The sequence below is a fragment of the Strongylocentrotus purpuratus genome, unplaced genomic scaffold (genome assembly GCF_000002235.5).
Source record: "Strongylocentrotus purpuratus isolate Spur 01 unplaced genomic scaffold, Spur_5.0 spur5_scaffold_21, whole genome shotgun sequence".
NCBI lineage: Eukaryota > Metazoa > Echinodermata > Echinoidea > Camarodonta > Strongylocentrotidae > Strongylocentrotus > Strongylocentrotus purpuratus.
Window position 1 is genome coordinate 33,949,180 of NW_022145607.1, and position 20,859 is coordinate 33,970,038.

Here is a 20,859-nt window from a genome sequence, read left to right on the forward strand (position 1 = left end):
TCATAAAATGTGTTTGCATTTACAAAAAGAGAAACTATAGGTTGGTATAAGCTAGGGCCAGATAAAAATAGCACAGATGTTTAAGCATATGGATGGTTAAACATCTAGACTTAAACATCGAAATGATCATAGAATTCACATAAACAGTAAAGTTAAGTGTTCATTTTTACTTGCGTATAAAGATGCATGTTATATTGCAATACAAACAAGTACCTATGTTATGAGACCCTAAAAAAATGTATGTTATGAAAATTATATCTAGTGTCGTGAGTCCTGATATAACGGCACTGAAGTTGTACAAATATACAAATATACACTGTCTTGAGTGGTTCTGGTTAAAACTATGCGCAAGAGGTGAATGGAAGCAAATGGTACTTTTGGAGTCACCGAGGCCCATAGTTTTAACCAGTATCTCGAGTAGAGGCATGGTATATTTGTTTTATATCCTGCATCGAACAAAAATTATAAAAATATTATAACAAAAAAAAAAAATTGGGAAAAAAAATTTTTATTCAAAAGATTAAAATATTAATTTTATATATTCATTAAATTAAGATAAACAAAATAAGAAAATCAATTTTTTTTTTTTTTAAATTTCATTTTTTTTTCAACTCCCAAATAGTAAACCCAAATACACTGTCGCTCATAAAGTTGGAATATTTTAGTTTTACCCCAATTTATGGAATTATTTTAAAAATAATTTTAAAATAATAGATCTAGATAATAGTGTGCATTCTCAGATTTTATTGAATAATAATTTGCCAATGTGTGTTTTGCGTGACTGCTAAAGCATGTGTATGCCACTATGCTTATCAACTAGAGGACCTATGCCCTTAAGTCATAAATGACAGTAATGAGGATTAATGCCCCACAAAAGGGCACTAATATAGCATATCGACACGGTTTTGATCCTGGGGCCTCACAGTTACGAGGCCATTGCTTTGTCACTGAACCTTTATGAGCGACAGTGTAGTACTCTCATATAGTACTTTCTAAAAATAGTTCAAATATTTCTGTTTATGTGACGAGCTCTCAACCAATCAAAAGCCAACAATTTTGTGATGCAGGATATAATATGAACTATACATTTTAATTTGGTATCAATATGCAGTTCAGGGGGTTCCTTTTCCTTCCCCTCCCCTTCCCACCCCACCCCCCCCCCCCCTCCCGATGGAATTGCCAAAATCACAAAAAGAGGTGAGTGAGAGTGGAGAACGTGAGATAATATAAGGACACAGCTTGCTTGAAAGTCATCGTCAACGATTCTATTATTATTATTATTATGTAAATGAACATCTTACAACAGATTATGATAAAGATATATCACGATTTGATTTAATGTTGAGTAATAAACCTGTAAACCAAAACTTACTCTTAGTGTTTCTTCTTCTCGTAAATAACCCTGCTACAGTGGCTATGATGTTGTTATACAGTGCGTCCCAGAAAAAACGAAACCGAGAATTATCGATGTTTTATCATAACTTAGCCACATTTATAATTAGTCAATGACACATATTTAGAAAGCTTAGATCCTCCTCTTTTATTTAATGTAACTCATATGACTCATATGTCACGTATGAGTGAGTAAAATTACTTTGGAGAGAGGAAACCAAAAAGTCGTTTGGCGGATGGTATCTGAATTTTAAAGAGAACATCACATTTCTAGAAAGCTGAGTTTCTGCCCTTTCATATAACACCTCAATCAGGAAAAATGAGCAATGAATAACAAAGTTCTGTTTGTTTAAAGTAGTGCTATCTTATCCATATTATTTTAAAAAGGTAAAAAATCATTCCTTGCCTCTCACCTTCTCCCCCTCCACCTTCTCCTGAAAATCATTCATCCCTTCTTCTCTCAATCTCGCCCCATTTCTTTTTCTCTCTTTCGTTCTCCATATCTCCCCTCTTCTCTCTACAACCCCCCTTATATATATACATCTCTTTCTCTCACTTGATCTCTCTCTCTCTCTCTCTCTCGCCCTCAATCTCTTTCTCTCAGACGATGTTTACATCAGCATCTCAGCGTCTCTACCTTGCCACCAAGCAGCAGGTATACTGGAGCCACATCAAGATTCTGGTCCCAAACACCTGGTCCACCCAGAGCCAATACCAGTCTGCTAGCACCGAAACCTCACAGTCTGCAAACATTCTCGTGCATAGCTTTACAGATGACGAACCGTATGTCGATAACTTTGAAGGATGTGGGAAAGAGGGAAGTCGGATGCACATGACATCAACCTATGTTCTAAATGCGCAGTACCGAGAAGCCAAGTTTGGCAACACAGGTAGACGTATTTCATGAAGTGCATTTTGTATTTAAATTTGAATGGCATGTACTTGTAGGCCTACAATAGACACCATTGCCAAATTTGCAAAGAATTGACAGACGCATATTGACATTTGACTAACAGCATGACAGACAAATGGTGCTAGGACATCTACCCCCTAAACAATCATCCCCGGGCAATTACCTACGGACAATTACCGCAAGGAAAATTACCCCCCGAAAAATTACCTATTTGACAATTGGTATCCCCCCCCCCCCCCCCAGGACAAACACCCCCTAGGGCAATTACAACCTGACATTTGTACCCTTATGACAAGTGTTTCAACATCCAATAACGCCGAGGACAATTATCCCCGTATTAGTACCAAAAGGACGATTCCCTCAAAGGAAAACCACCCCCTGAAGGACAATTGCCCCCGTAATATTACCCCCTAGTACAATCAACCGAATACTCACATAGTGGTTTTCCTTGGGGGTTAATTGTCCTATTCTAATTTTTTTCCGGGGGTAATGGTCCCGGTAGTATACCCGGAGGTGATTGTCCAGCGGGTAATTGTCCTGATACGTCGACAATAGTAATATTTGATGTAGTGACAGCAAAGTTGGAGAAATAATTACATGTTTAACAAGATGTTTTAAAAACCAAACTGAAAAAGAATGACCAAATTAAATTAAATTAAATAAAGTAATTGAATTTCATTACTAAAGATTGTCAACCCCAGTCTACCGACATTTATCACCGTCATCTTGTCATGTAGATGTAAATATGAATTGTATACGTTGCGTGTTGTTTGCTTGACCAGTCCTTCACCCCCCCCCCCCCCAGCCCCTACACACCTATACTAAATAGCTGGCCACGGTATTTCCCTGACTTAACTTGAATTTTCACAGTAGGCATGAATATCGAAACCTTTTTTATCTTCATGTCGTTAGACAACGTCTTAGTCCGAACCTGGGGGTATTACCGTTGGGGATTGTTCAAAGAACACTACGACGGCAAAGGAGGCGGTTTTCCTACCTATGACTCAAACGGTACTACACAAGGAACCCGCTGCTCCCTCGGGATCGAGGGAGAATTGAAAATGCCTAATCTTGACGATTGCAGGCCTGATCCTGGCGGTATATATAATTCCGATTGCCTTTTCATTCCTGGAAAAGATGGACATACGGCTACAGCTTCGCTACTGTTTGGAACCAGAGATGTTGACATATATTCGGTAAATTATTATGTTTTATGTCCTAAAATTCAGAATTGGCTCTGCATTCTCATAACGTTTAGATTCATATCAGATCAGGTCCAAGGTTTTTGGTAATTTGCTGCCCCATATATAGCTTTTCAGGTATAAGGAAAACCAAACAGTAGCTAGTATATCACGAGTGTTCTGTTTCCTTGGTATTTGGTTGTATATCCAAGCTCTTGGAATCGTTAGTGTGGTAATTATTAAGCTGATGCTGGTAACGTAGATATACAATGCATTGGGATTGCACATGACGTCATAGTCGAATAGATTTTTAAAGAGCAAATATGAAAAAAAAAATCGTGTTTTAAACACCTCAGAGACATCGTCGAGCAAACCATTTCAAACTGATACAGAAAACTGTAATTGGTTATAGCGTAAATCCACAATCGTAGTATATTTAAGCTCCTACCAAACTTAAATTTAGTAGGCAAACTTTCATCCACTTCTGAGGTGTGTCACAAGCCAGGTAAGTTCTTCCACACATTTTCTTGCTGCCTGCTGAGTTGATATCACTTGAGCAAAGATAGGAAACAATGACAAGCATGCAGAGTATTTACTTTATCTCTCTCCATTTATTCCTCAATCTTAGTATAGCTATGATCCTACCAAACGCATGGGCATTATCCCAATCAACATTTCCAACTCGCTAATGCCTATCCCGTATTTCAGATAAAGGAGTTTTGTGACGACGATGAATCAGACCTAGATAGCCTACACAACAAATTAGCTAAAAATCTCATGAACATTAGATGCGGTGAACGCAGTGCATGGTCGGTAATGAGGGATCATACAGACTTCCAGGCGGATGTCCAACCGGTCTCTTACACCGCTCCTGTATTTGAGGTCCTCCAGCTCTCGTCAGTCAGAAGTGTAGTACTTGTTCTCGACATCAGTGGTAGTATGGAAGTAAGTATGTGCTCCCTCTTCCTGCCACCCTCTCTCTCTCTTTCTCTCCCTCCAATGTTGTGAATATGTCACCGGTCTGTAGATCACATGGTTTGACTTTAGAATCCAAGCCGCGGCATTAATGTCCTTTAATAGGGAAAGTGTTTATCTACACTTTCCACTCTCCACCGAGGATGATAATATGGGTAGCAGGTCTAATCTATATTATTTAATGTTTTCAGCGAATTAGGGTAGATAGGCTAAAGCCAGGTTAATAACGTTCACAGACCCGTTGATTCCACCCCACCTCCTATGAAGAGGATTGACTTTCGAGTTGATATCAAAGCTGAAATGTCAAGAATCGTTAATACAGAGGCTCTGCGCTCTCAAATTTTTAAGACTGATACATGTGCAAGATTGATTTTAATCAACATTTTTTTTTAAAATGTATACATTTGTTCAAATACAGTTTAAATCTTGTTTAATTTTCTTTCAAACACATATACATATAAGTTTAATTCAGTGTCAATACCGTTATCGTAGAGTTATTCGATCCTCAATGTGATACATGAAAAGTATATGACATGTCTTCATTACATGTTTAATATAGTATGTACTAAAATAGGTTCAGGGTCCACTTCGTGGGACCCTATCCTAAACACATGAAAGCGAACAAATAGGAAACGATGATTCGACTATTCCCACCTTTATATCGTAACACATATTAACACCCTGTTGAACTCGCATACAACAATAAGTATTCAAGATTAAAATTTAAATCGTTAATGAGTCAATAACAGTGGACGAATAAAATCAATGGCGACTACTTACGCGCATACAAAGATTTAATTTACCGTATTTTACCATGACATTACATGCTTCTGTTTTTAGGGGAACCGATTTGACCGAATGATCCAGTCATCTGTAGTTTACATCATGAGTGTAATTCCCACTGGCAGCAAGCTTGGAATCGTAGTTTTTGACTCGACATCGCAAATCAGTGGAAATCTTACGGATATTACCGAAACCGCTTCGCGTCAAAGACTCGTCAATGCCTTACCGCCGTCTCCGGTGGGTGGCACATGTATCGGATGCGGGATATTATCAGGCATTGAGGTACGATCGGCAAGTTCTAACTTAATTCAAACCCGTGGCAAACGAGGCGTCATTTGCCTGACACAGGACTGTGACAGCGATTGACGCGGTATGTGGTGCGCCATGTCAGAGTAATGCCTGGATTACATTTCGCCTGCGATTAGTCTACGGGGCCCATATCCTGCCCGTATCACCTTTTTCGTGCTGCCTCCGTGGGAAGACAAGAGGCGGCCGTGACATTTTTGTACGGATTCACGGGCTCCGCGGCGACTACCATTTTGTTTCGCGGGGAGTTAAACAAATTTGAAAAATGGTAAGCCCGTAGCCCGTATACAAGTCGTAGGTGGCATTGCACAATCACCGCACGGGCATTGCGTGGAGGCCTCACGCTGATCGTGCACGATTTTTCAGTGAACATGGGGGCAACAGACGCCAAAAAGACCAAACACCTCGCCTTCTCCGCGCAACCTCTGCACGGAAGATGCACGAGACCCGTTCGATTTCCGTGCGGAGGTCGCAGAGACTGCACGGGTGTTGCACTGACATTGCACGATTTCCGTACAATCTCCGAGCAGCCTCTGTACGGATGTGCCCCGGTCTGCCCCCGATAAATGGCACGATGCTCCTAGATAATGTAAACACAAACATCGTAGCCCGTAGCCTCATACGATTACCCCCCCCCCCCCCAAATCGCACGAAAAATCGTAGACCAATTTATCGTGCGGCGCCCGGGCCAAATGTAATCCAGGCATAACATCGAACGAAAAGTGAATGGAAAGTGAACAGTGCGTTTATCGCGTTGCGCTACAAGTCCAGTGGTTATTTGCCTTTACGCGCTTTATTAGCGCAAGTAATAACGCAACAAAAATGACAGCTCTTGCGCAACGGGCATAACCTGACCAATATGTCTTAACCCTGTATTATATATTTTTTTTACCAAAATAGGCCCTAGTTAAAATACACAACTATTTATTCAACAAGTCTTCAAGAGCAAGCAAAAAAGTGGAGATTCACACATTCATTGAAGTGATTTAAAGCCCGTCTGTACTAGTTTGGCCAGGGGGGATGAGACCATCCTGCAAGGTCACTGACAGGTGGTTTTCTCATCAAATCAGCTCTCAATTAACATAATATAAAGAGGATCATGGAGGACCAACAGGACCGATTAGGCATTGTTCGCTATATAGAGGGCGCAAGTAACAATAAGGATCTTTCAAACATGACTTCTGGTATCCCAATTTGCCTTTCTAGGTACTGGGGTCATACGCACAAGGTGGATACATCATACTCCTCAGTGATGGAGAAGAGACTGATGCTCCGTTCATCATGGACACATATGACGAAATTAAGAACTCAGGAGTCATAATCGACACCATCACTATAAGCGACTCAGCTGATCAGCAAATGGAAGATCTTTCCACAAACACTTCTGGCATAGCAAACTTCTGTTCGGATGATGCCAGGACTGGAATTCGTCTAATTCAGGCATTTCAGAGTACCATAACGGAGAGACCTGACGTTGGCATGGAAACGGTTCCTGTACAGGTTTGTCGTCTATTAAGCCCCCATCACACCAAATTAGTTCTCACTACGTTCCAGAAAATGTTGCCAAACGTGCTCAAACTGTGTGCGAACGGAGTTGAACGTAATAGCAACTGTTTACGATCTATTTAAGGACTTCGTGGACGGGCTCGGACTGGACTAATGTCTCTAATACGATCCTAGCTCGTATATTAACAGTCCACAATACGTCCAACTCGTCTGCACCCGTCCACAGTCATTTCATATCAAGTTCGGAACGTCGGGTAAATTTGACATTTCCAAGCAGTCCAAACCATTTTTACTATTTCGGAACTAGTTCTAACTAGTTTATAACCCAACCTCCCCGTTCATAGACACTTCAATTAATCCTCATCTGGTTCTTAGTCCGTTCGAACACGCTCATATCGTGCTGTGCAATCCCGTCCTGGTTCGAGGGCTATAAAAACCCATCGCGTTCTTCCTAATTGATGGTCTACCGGATCACGTTGTAACATGTTTCTAGTAGGATCGAAGTACAGCAATTCCGTTCGTACTACGGCAGTTCTGTTCGTAGTACGTCCATCTCGTTTGAAGTACGTTGTCACTCCGTCTAATTGCAGGACGGAGGAAATGTTGAACAGGCTCAAAAATCTAGAGCACTCCTTCTCGTCCAAGCCAGTCCGAGCCCGTCCATGAAGTTCTTAAAAAGATCGTGAATAGTTGTTAATACGTTCACTCCGTTTGCACACAGTCTGAGCCCGTTTAGCAACATTTTCCAAAACGTAGTGAGAACTAGTTTGGTATGATGGGGGGCTTGACTTGAATTTCTGGATTGGCAATGCTTGAAGCGTTGAAGTTGAACGGGAATGAGGAATGGCGAGAACGCGCTGAATGTGTATAGCTCCCGAGCCAGGACGGGATTGCACACGCTCTAGGAGCGCGTTCGAACGCACTAAGAACGAGATGAGGACGAGTTGAACTGTCTCTGAACAGGGTGGTCGGGTTGAAAAACTAGTTAGAACAAGTGGCGAACTACTAAGAATAGGTTTTGACGTATTGGGAACGAGAAAGAACTAGTTAATAATGGATTTAAACTGAATACGGACTGGCCTTGGACTGCCTGGAAATAGCAAATTTACTCGATCTGAACATGATATGAACTGACTGTGGACGGCGTACAGTCGAGATGGACGTATTGAGGACTGTTTATGAACGAACTAGGATCGTATTATAGACATTTTTTTTTACATATTCTGCCCCGACCACAAACCGTTTTACGATTTTCTAGGATGGTTCAAGAACGTAGTAAGAACAAGTTTGGTGTGATCAGGGGCGTAAATCCCAGGGGGGGGGGGGGGATGGGGGGGGGGGGGGCTGCATCCCCCCCTGGCTTGAAGTAGGGGGGATGGCCTGTAAAATCATCCCCCCCCCTGATATTACAAAACAAAGAGAGAACAAAGGAAGAAGAAGAAAAAAAAATGTGATTGTTTCAATTTCAGCATAATGCATGAGAAATTAGTTTTTTTTTTTAAATTATTTATGTATAACTGTATAGCCTACACGTATACAGTATGTCACGATCATTAAGAGTAGTTTCACGACGTGCGCGAACAAGCACTTCATAAACTTCAGAATAATTGTTCGTTATTTTGCAAGGTATTATTATAGCCCAGACGTAAAGTGCGCCAGCGCGCGAGCGCTTAAAAAGTGCAATCATGTACAGTAGATGCCCGGTTCCCCCCACTTAGTATGGGTGTCGATCCCGGGGGGGGGGGATGGGGGGCGGGGGATATATCCCCCCAATATTTCAGGTGGGGGGGATGGCCTGTACAATCATCCCCCCAATAATTCACCATCAAAAAAAAAATGAATAGAAAAATTAACGATGAGAGCCCGATGAGAGTAGTTATTGGTTATTACTCGCAAGATGACCATCAATATACACATTTTGCTATCTCATTTTCATAATACATACGTAAATGAGACAACCGCTCATACGGCTTCATCAGGAATTGATCAATTTATTCAATTTATTCAATCAATAGCATCATAGAAATGCAGTGCGCCAAATGCAAAGCCGCAGCGTTAAAAAAGCAACGAGCTAAATGTTAAGCGCGAAGCGGAAAAGTGCAAAAAAGAAGTAGAGAGTGTGAGAGAGAGAGATAATGAGAGACAAAGAGGATACAGGCGCTTAGCCAGGTGGGGAGGCGGTGGGGGCGATCGCCCATCCCCCCCCCCCCACCTCCCCCCTCCCCCCCCCCAAAAAAAAAAAACGACGGCCAAAAAAACAAGAGAGAGACAGAAAAAACAAAGGAAAAGAACGTAGGAAGAAACAAGATTAAGAGTCGAGAACGGTACAACAAATCGTCATCTTTCTCTAATAATGTGATAAAACGTCAAAGCTTCCGCGCTTTGCGCGGGAAGGGGGCGGGCGGAATTCAGACAAGGATTAAGAGTCGAGAACGGTACAACGAATCGTCTTCTTTCTCTAATGATTTAATGAAACGTAAAGCGCTTCGCGCGGGAGGGGGGTGGGGGTCTGAATTCAGACGAGGATTAAGAGTCGAGAACGGTACAACGAATCGTCTTCTTTCTCTACTGATTTTATGAAACATAAAAGCTTCCGCGCTTCGCGCGGGAGGGGAGGGGGAACTGAATTCAGACGAGGATTAAGAGTCGAGAACGGAACAACGAATCGTCTTCTTTCTCTAATGATTTAATGAAACGTAAAAGCTTCCGCGCTTTGCGCGGGAGGGAGGGGTGGGGGGGGGGGGGTCTGAATTCAGACGAGGATTAAGAGTCGAGAACGGTACAATGAATCGTCTTCTTTCTCTAATGATTTTATGAAACGTAAAAGCTTCCGCGCTTCGCGCGGGAGGGGGGGGGGGGGGAACTGAATTCAGACGAGGATTATTTTCGAGAACGGTACAACGAATCGTCTTCTTTCTCTAATAGTGTTTGTTGTTTGTTCGTTTGTGTGTGTGTGTGCGTGCGTGTGTGTGTGTGTGTGTTGTGTGTTTGTGCGTGCGCGATCGCGCGCGTTTGCTAGTCTGCAGGCACAGACCCTAATTTGACACTTTATCAACAAATCATTGTGCCTTGAGAGAAGTCTAGCCCAGCTACCTACTGGTTGTGTCAGGAGCAGCTACAGTACATGGCCTATGGTAGTCTTATATTGCAGACTCACTTTTACGACTGACCAGGGTTTGTGCTTGCAGACTACGCGTTTGCGTAAATTAGTGTGGGCGTGTGCTCGTGCTAGTATGTGATGGCGATCGCCGATCATTCCCCCCACTCCTCGGTACGGATTTACGCCCCTGGGTGTGATGGTGGCTTAATTCGAATATTCACCGTGTGTACGTTGTAGAAAAAAAGGGTAATGGGTTCTCAGCTTCATAACAAATCATCGGGGTCTTTTGAATGAGGGCTAAAAGACAAATGAGCGTGATTAGAATTCAACATTCTCGTTTTTTCTCCTTTTACAGACCTATACAGACTTCGTCAAAGGTCAGATAGTTTGCAGACCACTCAATTATATATTTTATTCGTTTCCTTCTAGCATATTTATTTTAGATTAACTCTAAATAACTACGAATCTGTAATCAATTTGCGTTTTGTCAAAGAGACATGAATTAAAAAAAAAAAAGGAATTCTGTATGCGTATGAGTCATTGAGGTTTTTTTTTTAACAAAACAAATTGTTGTTCAAGTAAAGTCAATGACACACGGTTTTCGAGTTCAAAATGTTAAGATATCATATTCTTAAATCTCGTTTTGGAATTTTTTCAGGTGTACAGTTCCGATTTCATTATCGAGCCCGATCCTGGCTTCTACAATATTTCGCTGGTCATTGACGCCGCACTTGGCTACGAAACGGTGATCGTCGTGATCTGGACGGAGAGTCATTCGATATCAGTCGTAGTAACTGAGCCAGACGGTATTAGAGTTGACCATAACGATCCTCGCTATCAAATTGATACAACATACAAGATTGTGACGATCAACTTACCTCTGGCGCAGGTGAAGCTTCTGTAACTTATTGTCTTGTTAGAGGAAACAGTACCTACCTTTCTACCAAAAAACATTGGGCCCATTCACACATATTGATTTTAATCGTGATGCAAAGATTGATTTTTTTTTTTTTTTTTTTTTTTTTTGGGGGGGGGGGGGCGACTGTTCACACATCTCAATTCAGTGCGAATCGGATCGCAATGCTAAGATTTTTTCGGTGACCATTCGCACACATGGAGAATTCTCGCTCGACGATGTATGCGGGCTTGGAATCCTGGGATTAAATACATCGATTTTTGTTATTCTCATTACCATTTACGCACACAGCGCCCGCCATACTATCGCGTTTTTTTTTTAATCTTTAAGACTTATTGTGAATTGGATCGCGATGCAAATCGCGAAGATAAGTGAATTTATTCTGTCCACACACGCAATACAACAACCGCATTTTTTTTAAAAAAATTTAATTTTTTTTTTTATCGCGATGCAAATATCAATTTTTAAATCTCTTTTTTTTTTCTGTGGATGTGAATGTTCCTAGATTAATGGTACCACGTCAACGTAATGTCAGTCTTTCTTTTCGTTAACCTTGCTGCTCACAACGTGCCAGTATTGAGGGAATGTGTGATCAAGTCATTTCAGTTCTAAAACTATGAATTTTGTATTTAATGTTTTCTTTTGACTAACTTGGCAAAAAGTTATTCTAAATTTGCAACATTCGACCTCAAACTCACACTTTAATACATAGAAACAATTTAGGATCTGCCATATGCCCTAAACAAGAAATGAATAGTATTAATATTATTAGTAGTATTTGTTTTATTATTAGTAGTATTAGAAGCAGCAGCAGCAGTAGTAGTAGTAGTAGTATTGTTATTATCAATATTATTATTACTATCACAATCATTATCACTATTTTTTATTATCACTATTATTGTTGTTTTGATTATTGTTTTTCTTCTTCTTCTTCCTATTACATTTATTACTGTTATTATTATCATTATTATTATCATTATTATTATTTTCATCATATAGAAAGGTTCATGGAATGTAACTATTAACGACTTAGAAGTAGGCGTTGTGGAGCATGTTGGTGTTTCAGTAACATCTAAACCAACTACGCAGGAATATTCGCCAGTGACAGTGACTGTGTCATTAGGATCTCGTGTAAGTATACTGTTGATTTATTTCTTATATCGATCTTTTCTTATGGATCCATGATAAACTTGTTTATTATTCTATAGTCAAAACAGTCACATGCATTGTTATCATAGGGGGTTCGGCTGACCCATACCTTGTAACTTATAATATTAATAATCCAATAGGATAATTAACACATTTTTACTAAGGGATCTATTTGACTAACAGGTAGGAAAACAAAATCGATCTGGTGTTTTCTAATATATTATTTGGCATAGACATGTTTCTTTTGAATCTACCGATGGTTTGCTTTCTATTAATAGCATGAGCGGTGACGGAAGAAGTAACATATTGCCTAGCTTATTTACCACATTTCCTGTTAACCATGTTTACTCTTTCGTTTACCTCTGTATCTGTATTTATTAAGGAGGTGGATTTTACCGAGACTCCAGCACTAGCTATATATGCTCAGGTTCAACAGGATTATCTGCCTGTTCCCCCTGCTGACGTCACAGCTATCATTTCGGATTCATCTAACACGACCTCGATGACATTGCTCGACAACGGGTCAGGTGAGCCAATAGCGAGCTTTCGATTCGACGCGACTATAAACGCGTTGTGCAACAAGTGACGTCACTTTTATGAATGTGCACATGTGTCAGCTTTGCCGATGCAGTGCCGAAACTGCTTTATCAAGGGTTAGGAAAGCCATTATTCTTGTTCAGACGATGGCAATTTTGGTCGACGTAAAAGTCGTGTTAAGAGCTAGTCGGCGGAAATATGGTGAGGTCGGCGTAAAGGTTGGAGTAGTGATCGTCTAAACAATGGTCGTGTTAACCACGCCTACCTTTACGCCGATTTACTCCTTGATGTATGCAGGAGTAACGCGCTAACGCGACTAGAGGGTAGCGTAATTTGACCGTGTGGATGCTCTCACTTGGCACTCGGAGTATCTGTGACCTTTCCGAGGGTTGTTTGTTTACAATCGAAAAAAGAAAAATAGATTCCGCACGGTTTAGATGCGGAAGGTGGGTTGAGGTTGACTTATGCGGGCGCAACCACTTTCAGGGACTTTGTTAGATCCTGGATTCGCCCTGATTTCTGGAAGTTACGCTGAGTAAGACTGGGTCGATGGAAGGTGGCAAGTTAGTCCAAGTAAGAGAGTGTGTACAATTAATGGTGTAAGTCAAATATTAATGAGATATTTACTGCTGCAAGGATTAACTTACGCCGACTAGGAAGCCCCTGTTTTGACATGGGTAATAGCGCGTAACGTCCTGCACTAAATTGTGACATCTGCTAAGGCAGGCGTAGTCTAGTTCTGGACCCTATAATGATTTTTGTTATTCGCCGACTATAAACGTTAAGACGAGTGATGGCGCGATCCTTAGTGATTGCGAGACCCCCACTCACCGCGCTAGGGGACTTGCTATCACTAAGGATCGCGCCATCACTCGGCTTAACGCTTATAGTCGGCGAATAACAAAAATCAATATAGGGTCCAGAACTAGACTAAGGCAGGCGAGGATCCAGGATTACTTGGGGGGGGGGGGATTTGAAATCAATTTGAAATTTAGTGTGCCGAAATTTGAAAATCGTGCCGGCCAACATTTCGCTCAGTGGGGGGGGGGGGGGGGGGGGGGGGGGGGGGGGGGGGGGGTATGCAAATAATACACAGCAGTGAGGGCAATGAGGGCAATAGTAAGAATTACCCACACAAGCTACCTTTAGAACAGTCTAACACGCCCAAAGTGGTATAGCCGATTGTGTTTGGACTGTTTTGAAGGTACCGAGTGTAGGTAATTATACTAATGCCCCTAAAAATTGATGTGTATTATTTGTTTTATAAGATTGTTTAATTTGTTTTTATAAAATAACATGATTCGGATAATGATCGGTCATTAGAATTGGATAATGACCGATCATTATCCAAATTACGCGTTTAACAAAATAAATGCCTCGTCACGTGTACGCTTTCAACCAATTATTTATTTAGTATCCACGTCACCATCTTATAATGAGTACTATGGTTTTAATTTGGCCCTCGAAACTTTTTTTTCTAGGGAGCGTGCCCCCCACCCCCCCCCCCCCCCCCCCCCCCCCCCCCCCCCACTGGATCCGCCACTGTGCTCAGGTGTCAGCTCGACCACTGCAGTAGCGAATATAATCTATCTGCCTATTGTGCATTTCTATTAGATATTACAATTAGTGCCTGATATCTATTTGCATTCTTAATATTCTCAGTAACTTGTTGAATTAAGGCCATATGAATAAAAACAAGTGTTTACACAAAACACTCCTGTAACTCGATAGTGCGAGAAGTCATTCGGTTTAAGAATACAAATAAGGGAAACTGCATTGAAAATTGTAAATTAGATTTTCATTTCATTTCTTCCAATGTAAAGCTATTGGACAGCGAGAGCAAAGCCTTTCCCAAGCAGTTATGGTATTTAGTAATTAAGCAGAACTCTTAATCTTCGTCTCTTATTCTCTCTGCATTCATCAGGGTCCGACTTATTCAAAGGCGACGGGACATATTCAGGGTTCTTCCTAAGCTTCACTTCTAATGGCAGATATAACGTCAAGGTCAATGTCGTCGGCTATGATGGCTCAGGGAACCAGAGAGGTTTGTAAAAAAGATCTAGTTTAACTGTTTCTATATGGTTCACATTAGTCAGGCCTATATACTAAAACAAAAATTACATCTTGTATAAGTGCAAGGCAGAGAAATCCATTCCTTCCATGGACATATTTGAGGTCATTTGCAATTGTACAGTAAATAAAGAAATGATAGCTAATATGTGTACAGCATAGTATATGTCCCGAGTTGAAGCACTAAACTGCTGAAGGATCTAGACTCCCTGGTTCGATCCGTGTTCGGTGCCTACATCCTTAGCCAAGTTTTTTTTATCCCTCTCTACCCACTCAGGTGTAAAATATATACCTTAACATTTTGCCTTAATATTCGTTAAAGGGCCCACAGGAAAGTTAGTATTGATACTGGTGAGGCTTAAAGAGAACACAAGACCGAATTATCATTACAATTATTTCATCCAATAAAAAAAATGTTGGAATATTTTGACTTGTCCAATTGGGAGAAGTTATTAGGAGAAATGTCATGACAATTTTACACAGTTTACCTCGACTGTTTGCATCTAGGAAAAAGGTCAGCTGAACGTGAAGTTGAGACCGCAGCAGAGCCATCTTTCATGCGTACAGCATCGGGAGGAGTCTTCAAAGTCCAAGGCTACACTCCGAACGCCACTGATATTCTGCCACCTTCCCGTATCCAGGACCTGGTATATACATCTTTCTCATATGACAACAGCACGGTGACCCTCAGGTGGACTGCTGTAGGAGACGACTTGGACCAAGGAACGGGTAAACAATATTTAATGTCTATGGAGTCTTTAGAGGGAATTTTGATGAGACAGCGCTTTGGAGAGGGGCTGGGGTAAAGGGCACAGTGCCCCCCCCCCCCCCCACACTGTTCAAGTACCCCAAAAAATCCCGTTTTTCACTTCAGATAAATATCCTCTTTTTCTTTTTAATAAGTGCCTTTACACCTCTACACCTGTGATAAGTGCCCCTACTCAAATCTGATAGGTGCTTTCCCTTGTAATTAATGCCAAATTCCACTTCGTTTTAGTGCCCCTATTTACCTCTCTCAAGTGCTTGTTTTGTAGAATATGCGTGCTCGTTTTCGCTGCTATCGATTTTTTCTTTTTAGAAAGGTAATTTTAATATTTTAAAACAATGTGCCATGTTTACACAACAAAAAGTCAACCATCAGCTGTCGTATGCCCCATCAAACTACCATGACATTTTTTTTTTACTCAACTGCTAAAGCCTCTAATCCTTTAAACCCCATAGCATTTTGAAATTTACAGAATACCAAGCTCATCAATTGTCCTTTGTTCAATGTTCAAGCAATGCAGTTTCTTTCAACTCAAAGCAACCGCATTTACATTACCAAATGTCATTCATATAAAAAAGAGACAATGATAATTATCAAACGTGCTATGACATACTGATATGATCACTCCTCAACTCCCCCGAAACAGTTGGTTTACCATAGCCTCCTTAGCATGTGAATCATGTAAAAGGTCTAATCCATTCTAATGATTACAATGTAGGGGTATATACCAATGTATATCCTTCTTAGGTGTCCCCTTTTCAACAAAGTGTCATTTTTGTTGGTACACCCCTACTTTGAAAAGACGCTGCACCACCCCTGAACTTTGGTACTGACGGCGAATATTAGGGAAAGAACGGTTGAGGAAAAACGGGGAACATGTCATGTAGACCTGTGGTCATATAAGAATACGATCAAAATGAAGGTGACGAGATAAAGAAAACATTTATAAATCAATGATTTGTGGAAAAATTATCGACCTATGATGCACTCCTCTCAGTGAATGCACTCAAATTAATATATTTTTTGGGTATATGCAATAGAGTTAGGCATGTCGATAACATAGTCATAAATCTTGCTACTGTTTCAATTCTTACCACAAAGCTTACAATAACGAACTCCGCTATTCCACCAACTTCGATGAGGTCCGAAACTACTTCAGCAATAGTCATGAGGTCACACAGGATCAACTGGTCTACGGGAACTTATCCGTTATCAGTCCTGCTGGCGTTATTGAGACTGTCACTATTTCCCTTCCTGCGAGGGGTAAAGAAATCGTCTACTATTTCGCAATTCGGGCTTGGGACGAGGCAGGGAATGGAGGGGACTTGTCCAACATCGCTTCCCTGTCGATCCGCTACATACCGGTGTATGTGCCCACAACTGCCGAACCAATACCAACGTCTGTACCCACAACCATCGATCCAATACCGGTGTCTGTAGCCACCATCGAACCAACTGGGCCAGACAACCTGGCCCTGATCATCGGCGTGTGTTTTGCAGTTGTTGTGGTAATCATCGTTGGAGCTGTCATACTGTGCGTATACTACCGGAAAACACACTGCGGACGAATGAAACCTAATGCAGCACCAACACAAGAAAATCTTCAAGACGTGGAGGGGATGCAACATAATCCAACCTATGATAATCCTACTTTCTCTACAAACTGATTTACTCTCTAAATGTACTATGTAGTGGAAATCGCGTCTTAGGGAGTCATATCGGGATCACTACTACGTTTTAGGTGAAATTCGCACTCAAAAGAAATTTGAGTTAATTTCATTTCGTTTTATTTCATTTCATTTATAATTATTTATGTTCAATTTACATTTGACGTGAATATTTGTTACGCTCATATACACGTCTTTATAAATAGTAGTAATAGTTTACAAGAGCAGAAACTAAAATAAAGTATGTGTTGTGTTGATGACAAGAATACATGTAAATATTAATTTGTTTTTCGTTTGGTTACTGCTTGTTCCGTTTCACCAAACACGTTAAACGATTTGCAATTTAGCTGTCTTTAAATATACATAACAATCACTACCATTAGGTCATGCTCATAATTGTAAAAGGCAGCTCTTAAACTGAAATAATGAAAAGTTGTAGTGCATTTAAAAAAGCGATCTCACGTATGACTCTTTAAATGAGCTGAATTCCACTCCTGGGAAATAAAAGGATCATTAAGGATACATTCTGTACATATCCAGGAGGACAACGGATTGTGCAAAAAGGATTATACATCTAATAAAGGCTCGTTCATATATGACTTGGTAAAATTGCGACAAAGTTTTCTTGTAAATGATATAATACGATTCACATGTCTGAATCCTTGAACACAGAGGTAATAGAAAACGTACGCGCACGTCCTTTGTTGAGTGCATTTGATATTCGTTTTACACGTGGTGAAATACCGCGGCGGCCTTATTTGCGGCATTTTACCGCGCCACATCTGAACAAGCTTTATGAAATCGTAATGACATTGTCGAATACTGGACATGCAGTTTGACTGTGAAAGAACTGTCGAGGAGTCATATTGTGGATCACCTTGGTTTGGGAGGAATTCCGCTCTCAAGAATAATAATAGTTTAGTTCACTCACACAAAAAAGAGATATCCAACCATTACTTTGGAATGGATAATTTTGGGCGGATTCAACCCCAAAGAAAGTGATCCCTAATATGACTTCTGAAAAGAGTGATTTCCACTCTCTTCATGTGATGTGTAGCCGATTCATTCTTGTCTCAGAAGGGATTGGTGTGACCAGTTAGAATGTAGAATATCGGTCAGGGAACAAAGACACTATCGAACAATTATCAACGAAGGTTATGTCGTAGCCAGGTTAAACTTGTACTACACTCGAGATTGCAAATAATCTTGATATCACAAACAGTGAAAATGACTTGACACCAACATTGACACAGAGGGCTTCACAGACATGGGGCTTCAGAATTTGCTCCAAAATATATATTGCCACATTGAAATATGAGAACATTTGAGAGCAAACTTGTTTGTATAATAGATCATTTTCAAGACCGTTTCCTTTAACATGGCAATACAGATACAGAATACATTATCTAGCACATTATGTCACCCTTTGCTGAACTCAATCATCATATTTTAAGGTTTTATAATTCTGTTCAGAAAAGAATCCAATTGAAAAAAGGGTTTTTATTTGTTTTCTCTGAGTTTGCTGTTTAACTGTTTGCTGTTATTTGCTTGTTTTTGTTATGAAAGGAAAAGTGCATGTCATCATCGAAAATCGCTTGCATATATCATTATTTAGATATCATAGCTTTAAAAAAAAACACATTAGCACTGTACTGGTTTTGTTTTTTTGTTGATATGAATAATTTATTACTGATTCATTTCTGTGTGATGCTTTAATTATAGGATTCTTTCCAAGATTTAACTACTACGTATCATGTATCAGTTTATTCAGTGATAGTCTCGGTTGTTAATTTTTTTCCCGACGATATGAATAGATATAACTCTTCACTTACAAATTATGAAATGTGAGAAATTTTTGTATTAGATATAATTATTTAAAGAAGTATCACGCGTTATATATGAGCTTCTTTGTCCACATAAACTCGGAAAAACCCAAGAACACTGTACTCGGTTTTGTTGCCATTGTTTTTAAGTTAGTTGTAATATTACTGGTAAAAGTCACGGACCTTTCCATGAACGTCAGAAAGAACACTGGAAATTGAATTGTATGTCCTTTTGTTCTCTTTTTATAATAATAATAATAACATTCCGTTTTGTATATAGCGTTCGATACATTGATCCAACGATGTGCCTATTAGCGCGTTACAGATATATTATTACCCCTGTCATCGGATTCAGTAACTGTTATTGTAAAATAAAGAGAAATTGAATGAGACCAGTGATTTTAACAAATTGGTATATGTTAATACGAGGGCTTGATCTAAGGTGTAACTAATAGAGAAATTTGGAAGATTAGTATGTGTTGTGTATGGATATAGTGAGTGTGTGTGTGTGGGGGGGGGGTGCACGTGTGGGTATAAATACGCAAATTCTCTCTACTTTGTCCGTTCTAACATTCACCTATTTCATTTTCTTCTTGTTTCAGGATAGTTTCTCTCATTCTTTCAATTCCACTATCGCTCTCTTTTCGTTTTAAACATGATGGCTAAAATTGGCATCACACTCGAGAATAACTTATGTTTTTAATTTATTTTCATTTATACTTCGAAAATTACGATTGCCTAACTTCAGTTTAGGTTAAATATCAAACCACTGTGAAAGACTGCTACCATCAATGCTGCTATATTGTATAAAGAACAGCATATTGTCCTTCTCCACACTCTATATATAACGTGAACGAATATGCAAATGCAATAGATTATTTCCTATATTCACTGTATCGTTGGACATAATTATAAGGAATAGGCGTTTCATAGATATGTGGGATGTGGTTGCAAGTTTATGGCCCATGCAAATGATGGGAATAATTACCAAACGAATTCAAAACCTCACCGCTTCACTGAATTCAGTGTGGCAAGAACCAGAAGCTCACTAACTCAAAGGAATAAAACAAGAGTGGCTTTCTAACTCTTCGAAATAAACCGTATTTGAAAAGGCAAGCCTAACTGACCTACTCTCTTCATTACCCAAGAGATACATCGAAAAAAGAGGAAATCCATTAATGATATTAATATTAGTGATACTGAGTTCTTGTTAGCGCATTTCACATATTTACCCATTTCTTATATGCCCATACTAAGCATAAGAGCATTGGATTATTAACCCAGCTCTATCCCAGCTGCATTGATAAGGAAATGAATCATTTAAAGGGCCCATGACATCGAAATACAAGTGTATTCCTATTGGTGTGCAGTCCTGCATACATCTCATATTTTGATATGTAAACTTCTGAATTTGTTTCATAGATTTTGAAATATTTCTTGAAATATTTGTTTTTCAAACTTGCTATTAAAAGCTCCACCCCAAAAAACCTCCAGATCTCATTCCCTTCGTGACATCATCTGTCAGTTATCAATGAGCTAACTTGAGAAAATGGTATGTATCTTTGCCGAAGTCTACCACCTGTTACAATACGTAATACAATATCAACATACAAGTTGCTATGTCAGACATGTTGTAGCGTCATCAGGAAGACAGAGGCAATGATGATGTATTGTACATATGTATGGAAGCATGCAATTTTATTATGAACGTGTGCTAAGCTGGGGAAAAAATTACAAACCATTGTCTATTCTAGAATATTGGTTAAGTCTGACAT

General features: G+C 40.0%; 1 protein-coding gene across 1 annotated transcript; it reads left to right on the forward strand.

Annotated features, from left to right (window-relative positions):
* Positions 1-1,999: 1,999 nt before the first annotated feature.
* Positions 2,000-17,261, forward strand: LOC105439034 (calcium-activated chloride channel regulator 1-like). The gene is made up of 11 exons (XM_030994345.1): positions 2,000-2,282; positions 3,218-3,403; positions 3,699-3,718; positions 4,195-4,431; positions 5,302-5,526; positions 6,757-7,050; positions 10,815-11,045; positions 12,607-12,748; positions 14,683-14,802; positions 15,336-15,557; positions 16,696-17,261. Exons 1-11 carry the CDS (start codon positions 2,000-2,002, stop codon positions 17,259-17,261), a joined length of 2,526 nt encoding a protein of 841 aa, XP_030850205.1.
* The last annotated feature ends 3,598 nt before the right edge of the window (positions 17,262-20,859 follow it).